Here is an 18041-nt window from a genome sequence, read left to right as displayed (position 1 = left end):
GATATATCCTTGCACTTAAACGTGAAAGGTGTACCTTACAATTGCACATTAAAAGATGTTTGGTATGTGCCCGAAGCAACTGTCAATCTACTATAAGTAAGCCAGCTTACTAAGAGAGGCTTGAGTACTTATTTTTTTGGAAGTAGATGTGTCATCAAAAAGGGCGAACTTATGTATGCCACAGCAACGAAGGTAAATCAGTTATATGTACTGGACACATATAAGAACATTGTTAATGTAGCTAGTCCTCAGAGTAAATATTGGTTATGGCACAAACGAATGGGGCACCCAAGTGAAGCCATAATGAAGCACATATTAAAAGAGAAACCAAACAGCATCGACTACAAAACAGTATCAAATGAAGCTTGTGATGTGTGTATTAAGGGCAAAAGTCAACGCCAGCCGTTTGGTCAAAGAAAAAATCAAGAAACAAAAGGTCTACTAGAGCTTGTACATAGTGACGTATGTGGCCCTATGGGAGTGACATCACTCGGAGGTGCGAAATATTTGCTGACCTTCATCGACGATTATTCCGGATGGATTCATGTATATTTCATGAAACAAAAGCGAAGTACTTAATTGTTTTAGAAACTATAAAAGATTGGTAGATAAGCAAACTGGTAAACAAATAAAAAACTTGCGAACTGATAACGGCGGTGAATATGTGAATAGCCAATTTAAAAGCTTTTTGAATGAAAATGGAATCATTCACCAATTAACTTCCCCGTACTCACCGCAGCAGAACGGAAAATCCGAGCGGATGAATAGAACTTTGTTGGAAAAGGCCCGCTGCATGTTACTAGAAGCTAACATTTCACCGGAGTACTGGGGTGAAAGCATCTTAACGGCAGCTTACATCGTGAATCGAATTCCACAAAAGAATGGAAATATTCCGTATGAGAAATGGTTTAACCGAAAAGTGAGTCTGAGACACCTTAGAGTATTCGGATGCACAGCTTATGTACACATCCATAAGGTGCAACGAAAGCATAAGTTTCAAGCACGAGCACGAAAATGCATCTTTCTTGGTTACTCGCTCACCATGAAAGCTTACAGACTGTATGATCAACAAGTCCATTGTGATATCAAGAGACGTAAAATTTGACGAGATGTCAAGAAGATATACATTTGACAGAAAACTGAGAGAAACTGTCCACATATTCCCCATCTCTAATTCAGATGACAAGGAAAAGTTCAACGAAGATGAACACCAAGGGTCAGCGGGGGCTGATTCCAATTGTGAGGACTTGGATGATGAATCTGAAGAGCACGAGCAAAATCAAGAGCAGAACCATTCATCTGTCCCTAGAAATGCTCGATTAAGAAGAAATGTTAGACCACCACAAAGATACGGAAATCCAATTGTTTATGCGGTAGGTCAAGTGCCTTTTTCATATATGCAGGCAATTAAGAACGCAGATTCTAAAGATTGGATTAATGCAATGAAAACTGAGTTAAAGGCGATTGAAGATCAAAAGGTATGGTCTTTATGTGAATTGCCCAGTAATAAGAGAGCGATAAAAACTAAATGGGTTTTTACAAAGAAGGAATTAGAAGGGAAAAGTAAATTCAAAGCTAGGTTAGTAGCTAAAGGCTGCGCTCAGGTTAGTGGAGTAGATTTTGGGGAAACATATGCATCGACCGCTAGGAGCACAACTATTAGGATGCTATTTGCATTAGCTGCAATGAAAAACCTAGAACTCAGACAGTTTGATTTCGAGACAGCTTTTCTTAATGGAGAGTTGCATGACGAAATCTATGTAACACAACCAGAAGGTTTCAGTATAGAAGGGAAAGAAAACTGGGTTTATAAATTGCATAAAGCATTGTACGGATTAAAACAATCAGGGCGCGTGTGGCAACAGACAATAAAAGAAAAATTGTTGCAGATAAAATTGAAAAGGTCAAGCTCTGATGACTGTTTATATTATAGGGCTGAAGGTACGAAAATTTTATTACTGTTGATTCATGTAGATGATATTATTATAGCTCATAATAATGATAAATGGGTAGACGAAATTAAGCAAAGATTGACAGAATCGTTCAAACTAAAAGACTTGGGTTTTCCAAAGTCATTCTTAGGCATAGAAATTAGAAGGGATAACAACACAGGTACAATTACACTAAGCCAGGAGAAATATATTCATGAAATTTTAGAACGCTTTTTTATGGATAAATGTAATGCAGTGTCAACTCCGTGCGATTATAGCTTAAAACTAAAGAAACCTGAGGTGATAGATTCTGAGTTGATGTCGAGAATACCCTATCAGCAGGCAATCGGATGTTTGATGTATGCCGCGGTAATGACCCGACCCGATATCGCGCATATTGTGTCACATCTGAGCAAGTATAACAACGCGTTTGATAGAACTCACTGGGAGGCAGTAAAGAGAGTATTCAAGTATCTAAAAGGAACTGCAGATGTAACACTTAATTATAAAAGAAACGGAGAAATAGACATTTTAGGTTTCTGCGATGCCGATTATGCCAGTGATGAAGATGACAGAAAGTCATATTCTGGCTATTGTTTTAAGATAGGAGATAACCTCGTGAGCTGGTCAAGTTGTAAACAAACTACTGTTAGCCTTTCAACGTGCGAAGCAGAATATGTATCAATTACCAACGCTAGTAAGGAGGCAATCTGGATTAACTCGCTATTAAGAGAATTGCTATCAAGCGAACTTAAAACAAAAACGGTTTGTATATTTTCTGATAATCAAGCAGCAATATGTTTGGCGAATGGGGAAGGCTCGCACAAAAGGGCAAAGCATATTGACGTAAAATTACATTTTATAAAAGACCTCGTCAGTGAAGGTAAAATAAAACTGAAACACATTTCGAGTGAAAATATGCCCGCAGATGTATTGACAAAGGCACTTGGTCCTATTAAACACAAGAAATGTTGTAAATTATTGGGTCTTAATATTCGATAATATTAAATATGTTAACTGTTGTTATTGAAAAACCTGTGGCCACGCAACAGCCAAGCGGGGGATTGTTAGGAATGTGGCTGTTACGTGTGAAAATGTTTATCTCCTGGTCCTCTGACAGGTATAGTGTGACATACGAGGGCACTGTTTGTTTGTTCTAGTTGACAATGACCCTCTAAGTTATTACTACTTATGTAACATGTGTGTCACTTATGTAACATGTGTGTCCCTTATGTAACATGTGTGTCCCCCTGTAACTGTTGTGCGTCTGTAGTCTTCGTGGGGTAAAGACGTGTAGAAGTTTCGTCCGTCTCCCGTATACATCCTTGCTGGCTCAATATATCCGACTTAACGAACAAATATTACTAACAAAAGGTTATGGGCCCAGAAATGTCTTCCCAGGACCACAAGTGTCTATCCAAGTAACCCAGGACAGTAATAGTTTTTTTTGTTCGATTTGGTACTGGATTTATCTGAGATTTGGTGGGATCCGATAAACAACGTGCGAGATGGAGAATCTACATGGAGATATGTTCACAAAGGAAGGTTTCGTCAACTTTCAAAAACTGGATGGTTCATCCAATTTATCATCGTGGCAATTCAACGTAAAAATGCTGTTGATGAAGGAAGATCTGTGGGCAGCGATCGAGACGCCAGTAACAGATCGAGAACCTACGGCAAAGGAAAAAAGTTGTGATCGAAGGGCGTTAGGAACGATAGCCCTGACAGTTGGGGACCATGTTAAAGTCGATATCCAACACTGTACAAGTGCAAAGGAAGCATGGGATACAATAGCAAATCTCTACGAAGATAAGAGTATTCTGAGAAGGCTGCAAATAAAAAGGGAACTTTACTCCATGGATTTTAACACATGTTCAGGTATGGCTGCTTATATTAACAAAATACAAACCCTCATTGACCAGTTGAGGAAAATCGGTTGTGTAATCGATGATCAGGAGCATGCCGAATTATTATTAATGCGTTTACCGGAGGAATATGATAGTTTAGTGACCAATCTAGCGATTGCCGCAGACGTAAAATTAACCTCAGTTGCAGTTAAATCTAAACTACTGCAACAGGCTGCCAGAAAACATGAATGTAGTAGTACTAATGAGTCAAAAGTATTTAGTGCAACAAGAAACCGTTTCGATAGAAGAGGCACTGGTATCAAACAAAAGTATGACGATACAAAAATCTTTAATGGAAAATGCTACAAGTGCAATAAATATGGACATAAGGCATCGCAATGTCACAGTGAAACAAATCCGAACCAGAAAAATCGGATAGTGTTATGTTCAATTAAAAACAAAAGTGTTGACGCACATAACTCTGATTGGATTATAGACAGTGGCAGCGCCCATCATTTAAGTTATGCTCGTGAGCTTTTCGTAAAGTTCAGACCAGCCAATCACGTGATATATGTGGCAAACGATTCAACTTTAAAAGTCGCAGGTGAAGGTGATATATCCTTGCGCTTAAACGTGAAAGGTGTAGCTTACAATTGCATATTAAAAGATGTTTGGTATGTACCCGAAGCGACCGTCAATCTACTATCAGTAAGCCAGCTTACTAAGAGAGGCTTGAGTACTTATTTTTTTGGAAGTAGATGTGTCATCAAAAAGGGCGAACTTATGTATGCCACAGCAACGAAGGTAAATCAGTTATATGTACTGGACACATATAAAAACATTGTTAATGTAGCTAGTCCTCAGAGTAAATATTGGTTATGGCACAAACGAATGGGACACCCAAGTGAAGCAACAATGAAGCACATGTTAAAGGAGAAACCAAACAGCATCGACTACAAAACAGTATCAAATGAAGCTTGTGATGTGTGTATTAAGGGCAAAAGTCAACGCCAGCCGTTTGGTCAAAGAAAAAATCAAGAAACAAAAGGTCTACTAGAGCTTGTACATAGTGACGTATGTGGCCCTATGGGAGTGACATCACTCGGAGGTGCGAAATATTTGCTGACCTTCATCGACGATTATTCCGGATGGATTCATGTATATCTCATGAAACACAAAAGCGAAGTACTTAATTGTTTTAGAAACTATAAAAGATTGGTAGAAAAGCAAACTGGTAAACAAATAAAAAACCTGCGAACTGATAACGGCGGTGAATATGTGAATAGCCAATTTAAAAGCTTTTTGAGTGAAAATGGAATCATTCACCAATTAACTTCCCCGTACTCACCGCAGCAGAATGGAAAATCCGAGCGGATGAATAGAACTTTGTTGGAAAAGGCCCGCTGCATGTTACTAGAAGCTAACATTTCACCGGAGTACTGGGGTGAAAGCATCTTAACGGCAGCTTACATCGTGAATCGAATTCCACAAAAGAATGGAAATATTCCGTATGAGAAATGGTTTAATCGAAAAGTGAGTCTGAGACACCTTAGAGTATTCGGATGCACAGCTTATGTACACATCCATAAGGTGCAACGAAAGCATAAGTTTCAAGCACGAGCACGAAAATGCATCTTTCTTGGTTACTCGCTCACCATGAAAGCTTACAGACTGTATGATCAACAAGTCCATTGTGATATCAAGAGACGTAAAATTTGACGAGATGTCAAGAAGATATACATTTGACAGAAAACTGAGAGAAACTGTCCACATATTCCCCATCTCTAATTCAGATGACAAGGAAAAGTTCAACGAAGATGAACACCAAGGGTCAGCGGGGGCTGATTCCAATTGTGAGGACTTGGATGATGAATCTGAAGAGCACGAGCAAAATCAAGAGCAGAACCATTCATCTGTCCCTAGAAATGCTCGATTAAGAAGAAATGTTAGACCACCACAAAGATACGGAAATCCAATTGTTTATGCGGTAGGTCAAGTGCCTTTTTCATATATGCAGGCAATTAAGAACGCAGATTCTAAAGATTGGATTAATGCAATGAAAACTGAGTTAAAGGCGATTGAAGATCAAAAGGTATGGTCTTTATGTGAATTGCCCAGTAATAAGAGAGCGATAAAAACTAAATGGGTTTTTACAAAGAAGGAATTAGAAGGGAAAAGTAAATTCAAAGCTAGGTTAGTAGCTAAAGGCTGCGCTCAGGTTAGTGGAGTAGATTTTGGGGAAACATATGCATCGACCGCTAGGAGCACAACTATTAGGATGCTATTTGCATTAGCTGCAATGAAAAACCTAGAACTCAGACAGTTTGATTTCGAGACAGCTTTTCTTAATGGAGAGTTGCATGACGAAATCTATGTAACACAACCAGAAGGTTTCAGTATAGAAGGGAAAGAAAACTGGGTTTATAAATTGCATAAAGCATTGTACGGATTAAAACAATCAGGGCGCGTGTGGCAACAGACAATAAAAGAAAAATTGTTGCAGATAAAATTGAAAAGGTCAAGCTCTGATGACTGTTTATATTATAGGGCTGAAGGTACGAAAATTTTATTACTGTTGATTCATGTAGATGATATTATTATAGCTCATAATAATGATAAATGGGTAGACGAAATTAAGCAAAGATTGACAGAATCGTTCAAACTAAAAGACTTGGGTTTTCCAAAGTCATTCTTAGGCATAGAAATTAGAAGGGATAACAACACAGGTACAATTACACTAAGCCAGGAGAAATATATTCATGAAATTTTAGAACGCTTTTTTATGGATAAATGTAATGCAGTGTCAACTCCGTGCGATTATAGCTTAAAACTAAAGAAACCTGAGGTGATAGATTCTGAGTTGATGTCGAGAATACCCTATCAGCAGGCAATCGGATGTTTGATGTATGCCGCGGTAATGACCCGACCCGATATCGCGCATATTGTGTCACATCTGAGCAAATATAACAACGCGTTTGATAGAACTCACTGGGAGGCAGTAAAGAGAGTATTCAAGTATCTAAAAGGAACTGCAGATGTAACACTTAATTATAAAAGAAACGGAGAAATAGACATTTTAGGTTTCTGCGATGCCGATTATGCCAGTGATGAAGATGACAGAAAGTCATATTCTGGCTATTGTTTTAAGATAGGAGATAACCTCGTGAGCTGGTCAAGCTGTAAACAAACTACTGTTAGCCTTTCAACGTGCGAAGCAGAATATGTATCAATTACCAACGCTAGTAAGGAGGCAATCTGGATTAACTCGCTATTAAGAGAATTGCTATCAAGCGAACTTAAAACAAAAACGGTTTGTATATTTTCTGATAATCAAGCAGCAATATGTTTGGCGAATGGGGAAGGCTCGCACAAAAGGGCAAAGCATATTGACGTAAAATTACATTTTATAAAAGACCTCGTCAGTGAAGGTAAAATAAAACTGAAACACGTTTCGAGTGAAAATATGCCCGCAGATGTATTGACAAAGGCACTTGGTCCTATTAAACACAAGAAGTGTTGTAAATTATTGGGTCTTAATATTCGATAATATTAAATATGTTAACTGTTGTTATTGAAAAACCTGTGGCCACGCAACAGCCAAGCGGGGGGATTGTTAGGAATGTGGCTGTTACGTGTGAAAAAGTTTATCTCCTGGTCCTCTGACAGGTATAGTGTGACATACGAGGGCACTGTTTATTTGTTCTAGTTGCCAATGACCCTCTAAGTTATTATTACTAACAACATGTGTGTCCCTTATGTAACATGTGTGTCCCTCTGTAACATGTGTGTCCCTCTGTAACATGTGTGTCCCCCTGTAACTGTTGTGTGTCTGTAGTCTTCGTGGGGTAAAGACGTGTAGAAGTTTCGTCCGTGTCCCGTATACATCCTTGCTGGCTCAATATATCCGACTTAACGAACAAATATTACTAACAAAATCGATAATCGGTTAAAAAACAATTTGGATAGCGAACAAAGTCTTGGAACAGATTATGTTTGTTAACCAATCACCCACTGTATATAAAAGGTCTCTGTTGAACCTATTATCTTTGAGCAGAATTTTATATACCCCTGGCATTCTTTTCATGTCTGCCTGATCTTTCTCATTTTTTAGAATGCTGAATGTATATGGCTTATGTCTGTAGGCGATTTTTATATTAGTGTAAGCTCCAATTTCTCGATATAGGGACTGTATATGGCATTCATATGTTATAGCAATACAGTAGGGAGACATATCTTGCTGCGGAATATTTTCTGGAGCTTGTTTGCCATTCTACATACTAAACTTTCATTATAGCTGTGGTTTTCAGCAATTTTCACTATTCTTTTTGTTTCCTTTTGCTTTTTTGTTCTTTGTTACAATGCATGTGGGTCCTTCTGATAAGAGCTCTAAAGGCTGCTGTTTTGTAGTTGTATGGATCATTAGAACTGACTGGGATGTATATTGGGATGGAGCTTGGTTTTTGGTATATTTTAGTATCATATCTGCTATCATTAAAGGTAATATTAAAGTCCAAAGAATGAGCTTCGTTATTACTAATTTGTTCCAACTCAATTGTAAGGCTATAAGGCCATACAGTGTATAAATTCTTTTGATGTTTGGCTTTGTTCTCCAGATGATGCATACATTGTCAATGTATTATACATTTATATATTTCAATGTTATACATTTATATATTTCAATATTGGAAAGGAACTTGGGGATGATTCTGGCTTCTAAAAGATGCACTACAATTTCAGCTAAGTGTACTGATAGTTGGCTACCCATAGGTACCCCTCTTTTTTGAAGGAACATCTTTCCATCTAATTGTAAGCAGGAGTTGTAACAGAGCATATGAGATAGTTTCAGTATTTGTTGATGGTCTGCACCATTTGTCGTCTTTGTCATAATAGCCAATCCCGTAAACCGCAGAAACAGGGCTCCAGTTTAACTGATAGTGCCTTAAAATCCAAAACAGTGATCTAGAATTCTTTGGATGGTGCACAGTTCTGTATAGCTTCAATTACTTGCATTGAATTGGAAACCGTAAACTGATAGCCTTCCAGGTGTATGGCCAGGAATGCGTGGATCTTCTGCTCTATTTTTCTGATGAGTGTATTAGTTTTGTCTAAGATAGGTCTCAGTTCCATTCCCTGTTATGCATTTTTGCATAGGCAAAGAGTCTGGGGACTGCTAGTGAGGCTATTGTTGCATTGTCCAGTTATAACTTTCTTGCTAGATGGGTATGTGTGAATCTGTGGATCCTTGATTGGATCTTATCAATGAAGTCCTTTTTTTATCTCCTCATGCTCTGGTTTATGTATGTATTTCTGTAAGGTCCACCACCTTACAGAAATACATAACTTACATGAACCAGAGTATAGGAATCTCTTTTCATCAACACTATAGCTTTATTTTTTCAGGCTTTAGAAGGGTGATGTTATTTTCCTGTAACCATTTTCTGCTCTTATTTAAAGCTTTCCAATATTCTATTTCCTTGTGGTGCTTCTTTAGATTATATTGTTTCATTTGAAAGTATGCCTTTCATCTGAAGTATTCCTTTTGGTTTCGTTCAGGTTGTATGTCAGGATTTTGATTTCTGGCATGATGTTTCCAGTTTCAGTTTACAGATTTCCAGCACAAACATTGGTTTTTTTCTAAGTACTGTTTTAACATACTCTGGAGGGTTAATTCCAACCCAGCAGATTATCGGGGCTTATCCACTATCTTTATTCTTTGGTTTTTGGAATCTGAAGATCCAACTCAGTATTTTCTTTTATTTAGATTTTAGTTTCTCTGCTAGTTTCCCTTGTACAGTTACAACCCTGTTGTTAGCGTATATTAAGCTATTACAGTGGTACCTTAGGATACGAAATTAATCTGTTCCGAAACTGAGATTGTATCATGAAAATGTCATAAAGTGAATCATTTTTCCCCATACGATTACATGTAAAATCAAATAATTCGTTCCAACACGAAAAACACACTGAAATTAAACTAAGTAGTACATTAAAAAAAATAAATATAGTAAGGAAAACACTGAAAAATGTGTTTTGTAGTTGTAAATGTATAAATAACCATAATAGAATAATAATTGATTTAAACAAATGTAGTTTTATTTGCACTTTACCTTTGAGGATAGACGATGGTGGAGGTGTAAACTGGTGGCAGAAGAGAGGGAGAAGGGAAATGATACTAAAACTTAACTTACATAACATAATGTAACAATAACTTAAAAATAACTTAACACTAATTTTTTAACTTTTCTGTTTTATATATTTTTTAAATTTTTTATGCTTTCTTTCCTTCACTTCCACCAGCACTTTCACTGGATAGAGGTCGCTTGGTAAAATATCTATCCAAAGAGGTTTGGCTTTGCCTATTTTTTAAAATGTTTCTAAAATGACTTAGGCAAATGTCATTACTCTGAGCAGCAATACAGCCAGTGTGAACCTTTTTGGGATGTTTCTTTTCAATAAAATCAGTCACTTTCTGATAATACCTCAAGATTTCCTTTATCGAGCGAGATCCTTCCATGACGAAGCAAACACGTGGATTGAGACCAATGAACAGAAGTGAATAAAAAATGGCACTGCGAACTAATGTAACATCGTATGGTGAGTTTTTGTTCGTATCATGGAGAAAAAATATGTTCGAATTTCATTCCACTGTATATTCTTTTTTATAGAGGTGATCTTTGAATTTAATTGGATATTAAGTCTTGAATACCATAGTGTATGAGTTGTTCTACTTGCTTTCTACAGGCATACGAATTGTAATAAAGATTCACATCCAGAGATAATCTGATACGAAAGATAGACATAGGATACACTCTATATTCCCTACATTTTTCAAATATATGCTATGAAAATTTAAAAAAAATTAAATTCAAAAATAGAAACATTAAAAATTAGAATACATTAGAACTGCATGGAACACCAGAAAGATTTTATCTAAAACACTGCGTGAAGAAGGTTCTAGGCTGGACTGAAAATGCTTGTGTTATGATAAGGTTGATATGTTGTATTTATAATTAATGCTTTGTTTAGTGGACTGTTTTTATTGAAATAAAATTCTGTATATAAACTTATAAACTCCATTTGAAACTTTAAACTCGAATATAGATGACACTTAAAGAATAAAAAATATATATCTAAAAGTTTCTTCTTTAATTATGACAGTTATGTTGAAATGATTTTCCACTTGCTACTGCTTAGTAGGGGTGTCTCAAATGCAAATTTTTTTTTTACTTAATATGCTGACTTTTATAAGGATGGATTTAGTTTTCATAGTAATAAAGCAATGCATTTATTTCCACTACTAGATTTATACTATTACATTTTGGATGCATTTTGGAAACATTAATCGTAAAAGTTTATAAAAATTGCAAATAACAGTAATGGTGTAATGGTGAAAAACACCATTACTCCAATGTTATCAACTTCATGAGTGGCAATGGAATGTCATAATTCACATGAAAACAAAAAATGACAATAAATGATAGAAATAAATCCACATCAATTATTTATTATTTATTACTGGTTAAAGACTGAGTTTAACACCACCCTACAACCAGCAAGAATAAGCAAAATTTAAGTTTTAGACATATGGTCAAATTGTTAAAATAAGTCTGAAAGTTCTTAAGTTGAGGTTCGTAAGTACCTCTCCTGTATATATATTTGGTATAGGCATAAAATGAATGTTGTAGGTATTAATGAAAATTTTATAGATATTAAAATTATTAATTAAAACAGTAAAAAGTAATAAAAATTAAAATAGCTAGGAATGTTAAATTTTTTCTAACAATATAATTTTTTTTCTTTAGCTTTATTCTGGGATTGTGGAACTATACTTCATTTATCCCATGACAGGAAATTTTCATGGATCTGAAGTAGCAGATGGTGTATCCATTTTATTACCTGCATCTGATGTGTTAAGATCAACATCTGTTAGTCAATTGAAAGATTTCATAGCACCATTTGAAATTACAAGTATTCATTCAAAAGCTTATTCACAGGTATATTTTTCATATTCTGTAAAAGTAATAAATTTAGAATTGATTATACAGTAGACCCCCCTATAATGCGGGCTCATATAATGCGATTCGTATATCGTGGCGAAAAATAGTGACCATATTCGTATAAAGACGCTAAAAGAGACTCATAAAATGCGGTAAAACGTCATCGCCGACTCGTGTCGCGACAGAATTGGTCGAATCTGGACCAATAGTGGACGAACAGCCGAACTACTTACACGTTACGGAGAGTTTAGACGGGAGAGTTTACTATCGTCTGTACAGTATATAAATTAGGTACTGTAAGTCTAATACAGTACTGTAATTTTGTACATTTCTTGTGAAAAAAAATTTATTATTCAATGGCCATAAAAATTATTTCTATTAATGATGTTTCCAAAGTTCAACGAATTTTTCGCAGAAAAATAACTTATCAGAAAATGCACCCACTGTTTGGTGCGCTGCTCCGCGATGAAAACAAGCTTAAGCAATGGCGTCGTCGAACAGTGCACACTCAGTAAGTAATCTTACAATTTTTTGTTTATAGCATAGTTTATATGGATTATTCCCAAAAATTATATGTGTTTTGGAAATGTTGAGTGAAATTAGTCTAGAATCGATTAATTTTATGGAAGAAAACCTTTCAAACAGCCATAGTCCGTAAACTGTACACATGCCGGGCTGTGATTGGCTCATGTATTTAAGGATTCCTACAACGCAAAATTCTTATAAAGTGGAACGTATCTACCTTCTTATAGGGGGTCGACTGTATATATATAGCAATTCTTCTAGATAAAAACCAATTGACTTTTTAAAAAAGTATTAATAACATTTATAACATGATTTTTATGAACATGCCTATGAAACAAATAATAATTGTTTTTCTATATATATATATATATATATATATATATATAAATCATGTTATAAACTTTTCTATATCTAAGTTTGTCTATAGAGTTTTGTGGAATATGATGGAATTATAAAGAGAATAACTGATTTCTTATTCTTTGTCCTTAATTAATCCAGTGAAGCCTGGATTAAAGATAAAGAAGAGATTGAGGTCTTTGGACCAGAGACAAAAGACCTCCATCTCTCTTATCTTTTCACCACACCTCTGCAAACACCACTGTTACATCATCAGTCTTTTTTTCTGGGGTCTTTAGCTATCTTGTCCATCCACCTGTTTCTGGGTCTTCTTCTATGTCTTCTCCCCTTCATCTCCTTCTCCAATACAATCTTTGGTATTCTATTTTCTTTCATTCTGTTGGTATGTCCAAACCATTTCATTCTAATTTTTCTCTTTCCAAATTTTCCATTTCTGTTCTTTTCCTTATTTCTTAATTCTTTATCTTGTTTCTTCTGGTTTTACTTAGAATGCTTGTAAGGAATTTCATTTATGCTGCCTGGATCTTTGTGTTTTCTCCATGATATAGTCCATGCTGCAACATCATAAGTAAATATTGGGGCAAAGTATAATTGATAAAGGACCTTCTTCCATTTGAGTGGCACTTCTGTTTTCCAGATCAAAGTACTCATACTCTGGTACGGTGTCCCAAAGTATAGATAATCAACATTTCACTTCTTCTCAGAATTGCTATAAATTTAAGAAAAATGAGACTGATTTTATTTGTATATTTGAATTACTTTACACTAATTTATGATAATTTTAAAATTAAAGGTTATTATATTAATAATTTAATAACAAAAAATTTTTTCTGTCCCAAAACTATTGATAATAAAACAGAATTGTAAAATTTCAGTCATAAGAAACTTATAATTATGAAAACAATAATAAATAATATCAAGTAACACTTTAACTTTGTTGTCAAGTAATAATTTGAATATTGAATCAAAACTTTTCAAAATGCCACACGGAAGACAGTTTAGTAAGAAATTGCAAGAATATGGAAATTAAAAGCAGAAGGCTGTCGTGTAAAGGAAATTGCTTTATTAATGAAGAGATCTATTCCTGAAGTTATAAAATTTTGGGAAAATTATCACCAATTCTTTCTACACATTGATCAGGAAGACCCAAAATCACATCTCAAAGGGATGAAAATCAAATTGTGTACCTTGCATCACAACAGGATAAATCAGTTTTTCAAATTTTGTTTGAAAGTGAATTAAAAATATCAAAAAGCACTGTTCATTGAAAAAGTTCAGCAGTTCCCACATATAAAATTTCTGCCATGGTGAAAAAACCATCACTAACAAAACAAAACAAATTGGCAAGAATGCAGTGTGCTAAAGATCACAAGCTGTGGAATGACCAGTGGCTCTCAGTTCTATTCAGTGATGAAAAAAAATTTAATGTGGATAGCCAATTTCTGGCATGAAATTAGGAAAAAAGAGTGCAGTTTTTCAGCAGGCAAAAAGACTGTGGTTCTGTTGATGTGGGGCTGCTTTGGATTTATGGTTCATCAAACTCAGTGGTTTTAACTGGAAGACAGACATCTAAAAGTTATCAAGCAATCCTAAAGAATAATTTAATACGTATTGGAGAAAAAATTGGAGGACCCAATTGGATTTTTCAACAGAACAATGCCAGTATTATTGTTCATCCTCAACAACTAAGCAGCCAGCAAGAAGCCCGAACATTAATCTGATTGAGAACTTGTGGGTGAATTCTTGCTTGAAAAATTTATGCTAATAACAGGCATTTTGCAATAGTTTCAGAACTTAAACAAGAAATCATTGAGTACTGGTTTCAAATGGATCTAGAAATATCACCATTTAATTAAATCAATGTCTAATCACATTTTTGAAGTCATTAAACATAATGACAGTTTTATTTCATATTAAAACAATTTTCATCAATTTATATTATTAACTATTGCTCAAAGTTTAAATTTATCTATATTTTTGGAACATCATGTAACAAGTATTGTGTGTGTAACACTTTATGTAACTGTCAAATATTGTAAAAACAATTATATAACATTATATTATGTTAGCTTCTTGATAAAAAGCACTGAGTTCAGCATTAATACGATTTTTCTTACTCAGTGTTTTTTATCAATTTTGTCTTTTGTGTTTTGTCTTAACTCAGTGCTTTTTATCAAGAAGCTATACAATTTTGGCGTGAGTTTTATTTATTTATCTATTTTTAGTTTGCAACAGATACAATATAATTTTTTTTCTTTAGCTTTATTCTGGGATTGTGGAACTATACTTCATTTATCCCATGACAGGAAATTTTCATGGATCTGAAGTAGCANCTTTTTATCAAGAAGCTATACAATTTTGGCGTGAGTTTTATTTATTTATCTATTTTTATATTATGCTATAAATAAACAATAATAACTATTTGCATTGTTAAGAAATACTTAATATTTAATAAATACAAACATATAGATTAACTATATTTTTGGGACACACTGTAGAAGCCATCGACTTACTGTATTCTTCTAGTTATTTCTTTGCTTAACTTTCTGTCCCTTGATATTTCTGTTTCCAGGTATTTAAAGCTGTCAACATCCTCTAATAATTCTTTTTTCAGTTCAATTTTCTCTTTTTTTTTTTGAGTTCTCCTTGACATCACCACTGTCTTGTTTTTTCTCTTGGTTTATCTTCATTCCCCATTCCTCTCACTCCCTGTTCTACACATCCTGTTGATGTTGGACTTCTTCTGTGACTCCCGTTGGTAATATGTTATCTGTAAATAGCTAAGCTCTCAACTTCTTTCCATTAAGTGTTTATTTTTTTAATTTTTATGAATTCTATCCATTGTGATTATGAATAGAAGTGGGGACAAAACACTTCCTTGTCAAAGTTCTGTCTTTAGTTTGAACCACTCTGTTTTCCCAACTCCTGTTTTGACACAACTTAGGCTTGTGATATACATTGCTTGTATCTGATTTATAATTTTTTCCGAGATACCATCACTCTCTAGGACCTTTCACACCATCTGTCTTGGGACACTATCATATGCTTTCTCAATATCTATATCTATAAAAGTCATTACTAAGTCTTTGTCGTATTCCCAACTCTTTCCAATCAGTAGTCTTGCAGAGAATATCAGATCTGTGGTAGATTGGTTCTTTTGAATCCACATTGTTCCTCTTCTAGTTGGTGTTCCATCCCTATTCGATTCTGCACTCTTTAACTCTCTCAAAAATCTTGACAACACAGGGTAACAGTGTGATTGTTCTGTGAGGTTTGCTGATTAGGTAGAAAGTGTCATGACAATCGGGTGGTCAATACAGTCGTGTGAGCATGGAAAGACTCATGGAGACAGGTTTACCATTTAAAACCGTTTAATAGATATATAAATTTTCTTACAAGTATTCTTATAATGAGGCATGATGCCTATCCAAAGATGGGAAACAAATCTGTTCCGACGATAGTTTCGTTTCTTCCAGCGAAGGTGATGTGGAGAGTGACGGCCCTGGGGCGCACAGCACAACTTGCAGAGATGACTTTTGATGACTAGGTGTATCTGGGCGAATCTTGACGGGACGGGATAACGAAAATGAATCCTGGGACATCGAACAAGCCTTTGTTGTTGAAGGACAGATATAGATACAGATATATTTTATTCAACACACTAGGTACAGTGTATACTGGCACCACATAGGTATAACCCAGTTTGATACAGTGAGAATAGTGACATGCTAGATATATAGTAATTGTTACAATTATTAGTGGATTAACAAGGAATTTGTTACAGATATATACAATTGATGATTATGTACAATAGTTAGTAGGATATAATAATATAAAGAAATTAAATTAAATTAAATATTAGGTACAATAAATTCAGTAAAAGTAATCAATTAATACAAAAGGAATTAGTTATAAGTGCTTATTTACAATATATACATGCAATGACAAATGAGTTTACAGTCCAGTACAAATTACAACGTCTTAGCAATATGAAACGTTGACATAAATTTGAAGATACACAATATGGTTACGTTGATGAGATGATTGTCACCAAAGCAACATGCACAGAAGGGCGTGAGTAGGACAAGGTGAAGCCAGAGAAGACAAAGTGATCTTGGCAGAGGAGGCTAGGAGTAGGCATTGACCATGGTTCGTACAAAGTATTTAGTGATGAGTGTTAAGAAGGCATCATAAGTGTCCTCATAGTCAAAGATTCTCATGCAGTCAGTGGGCCATATTCCCCATGTGCCTCAATAGTGAGCTTAAGGCAAAGCCTCTGGTTCTAACATCGGGCAGTCAAAGAAGTAGTGTTGACTGCCATCCTCGACACCACACAGGGAGCAGTTAGGATTGGACGCATTAGTGAACCTTGTAAGGTATGAGTTGAACCTGCCATGATTACTGAGAAATTGACTAGCACGATGGCAAGGTTTGTACCACCTTCTCAAAATAAAAGGCTCAATGAGAGGGATGAAATTATATGTGGTATGATGGTTAATATCATTCCAGTCTTGCTGCCAAGAAATAATAAGATCCTTCCAAAGTAGGTTCTTGACGGTTTTAGAGGTAAGCTTAGTATAAGAGATAGGGAGGTTGGTGTCATCTCCTGCAGATTTCGCCAGAGCATCGGCTCGCTCGTTACCGGGCGTGCCCTGGTGGGCTCGTGTCCAATAAATGAAATAGCAGTTGTTAGTGTTGTTGATGATGTCTTTTATTTCATTGGAGATGGGGTGACCAGTGGCACTTTGCAGCAGGGAGATGGATGAAGCACTATCCGAAATAATGGCCACAGTGTTGTTAGTGTAGTTGGTGACTGACCAAGTCACCGCCATTTTGATGGCAAACAGCTCTGCCTGGAGTACAGAACAGTGTTTGCCCAGCCGGTAACGTCCAGAGGCAATCTCGTTGCTATTGTGGAAGGCGACAAAACCACTGCCCTCCTTAGAGTCTGCTTTTGAGCTGTCGGTATAAATTTCGATGTTTGTATGCTCGGGCTGAGAGAAGGTGATTAAATTGGGTGTTGCCGGATGCCTGGTAAGAGCATAATCAATGCTGCTTTCGAAGTCACTGCTATTGATGTTATAGTTTTCCATGTAAATGGTGTGGCCCTATTTGAAGTGCCAGAATGTTGCCTTAGAGATCAGAACTTTATCTATGGGTGCCTTTTTGGCCAGAATCTGTAGGGAGGTATTGGGAGTTGTTGCATACGCTCTAGTAATGTGCATAAGTGCACATCTTTGAGCGGATATCATTTTACGTCTGTTGTGCACTTTGCGGACAGCCAATCCCCAGCTGCCACACGCATATGATGTTATGGGCACAAAAATTTGATTGTAGATTGTTTCCATAGCCTCGGAGGCCAAGCCCCATCTTTTCTTTGCAAT

The 18041-nt window shown here is 35.7% G+C and overlaps 1 protein-coding gene across 1 annotated transcript; it reads right to left on the bottom strand.

The window, feature by feature from the left end:
* Positions 1–16919: 16919 nt before the first annotated feature.
* Positions 16920–17750, bottom strand: LOC111621921. Its single transcript, XM_023364172.1, has one exon. The coding sequence runs from the start codon at positions 17748–17750 to the stop codon at positions 16920–16922; it is 831 nt and encodes a 276-aa protein (XP_023219940.1).
* Between the last annotated feature and the right edge of the window lie 291 nt (positions 17751–18041).

The sequence above is a fragment of the Centruroides sculpturatus genome, unplaced genomic scaffold (assembly GCF_000671375.1).
Source record: "Centruroides sculpturatus isolate CEXI.00-Female unplaced genomic scaffold, Cexi_2.0 scaffold31, whole genome shotgun sequence".
Taxonomy (NCBI): Eukaryota; Metazoa; Arthropoda; class Arachnida; order Scorpiones; family Buthidae; genus Centruroides; species Centruroides sculpturatus.
This window is presented reverse-complemented; position numbering and strand designations above follow the sequence as displayed.

What these genes read in the sequence shown, in the direction of transcription:
- LOC111621921 (XM_023364172.1), bottom strand. Translation starts at nt 17,750, where the DNA reads ATGGAAAACTATAACATCAATAGCAGTGACTTCGAAAGCAGCATTGAT.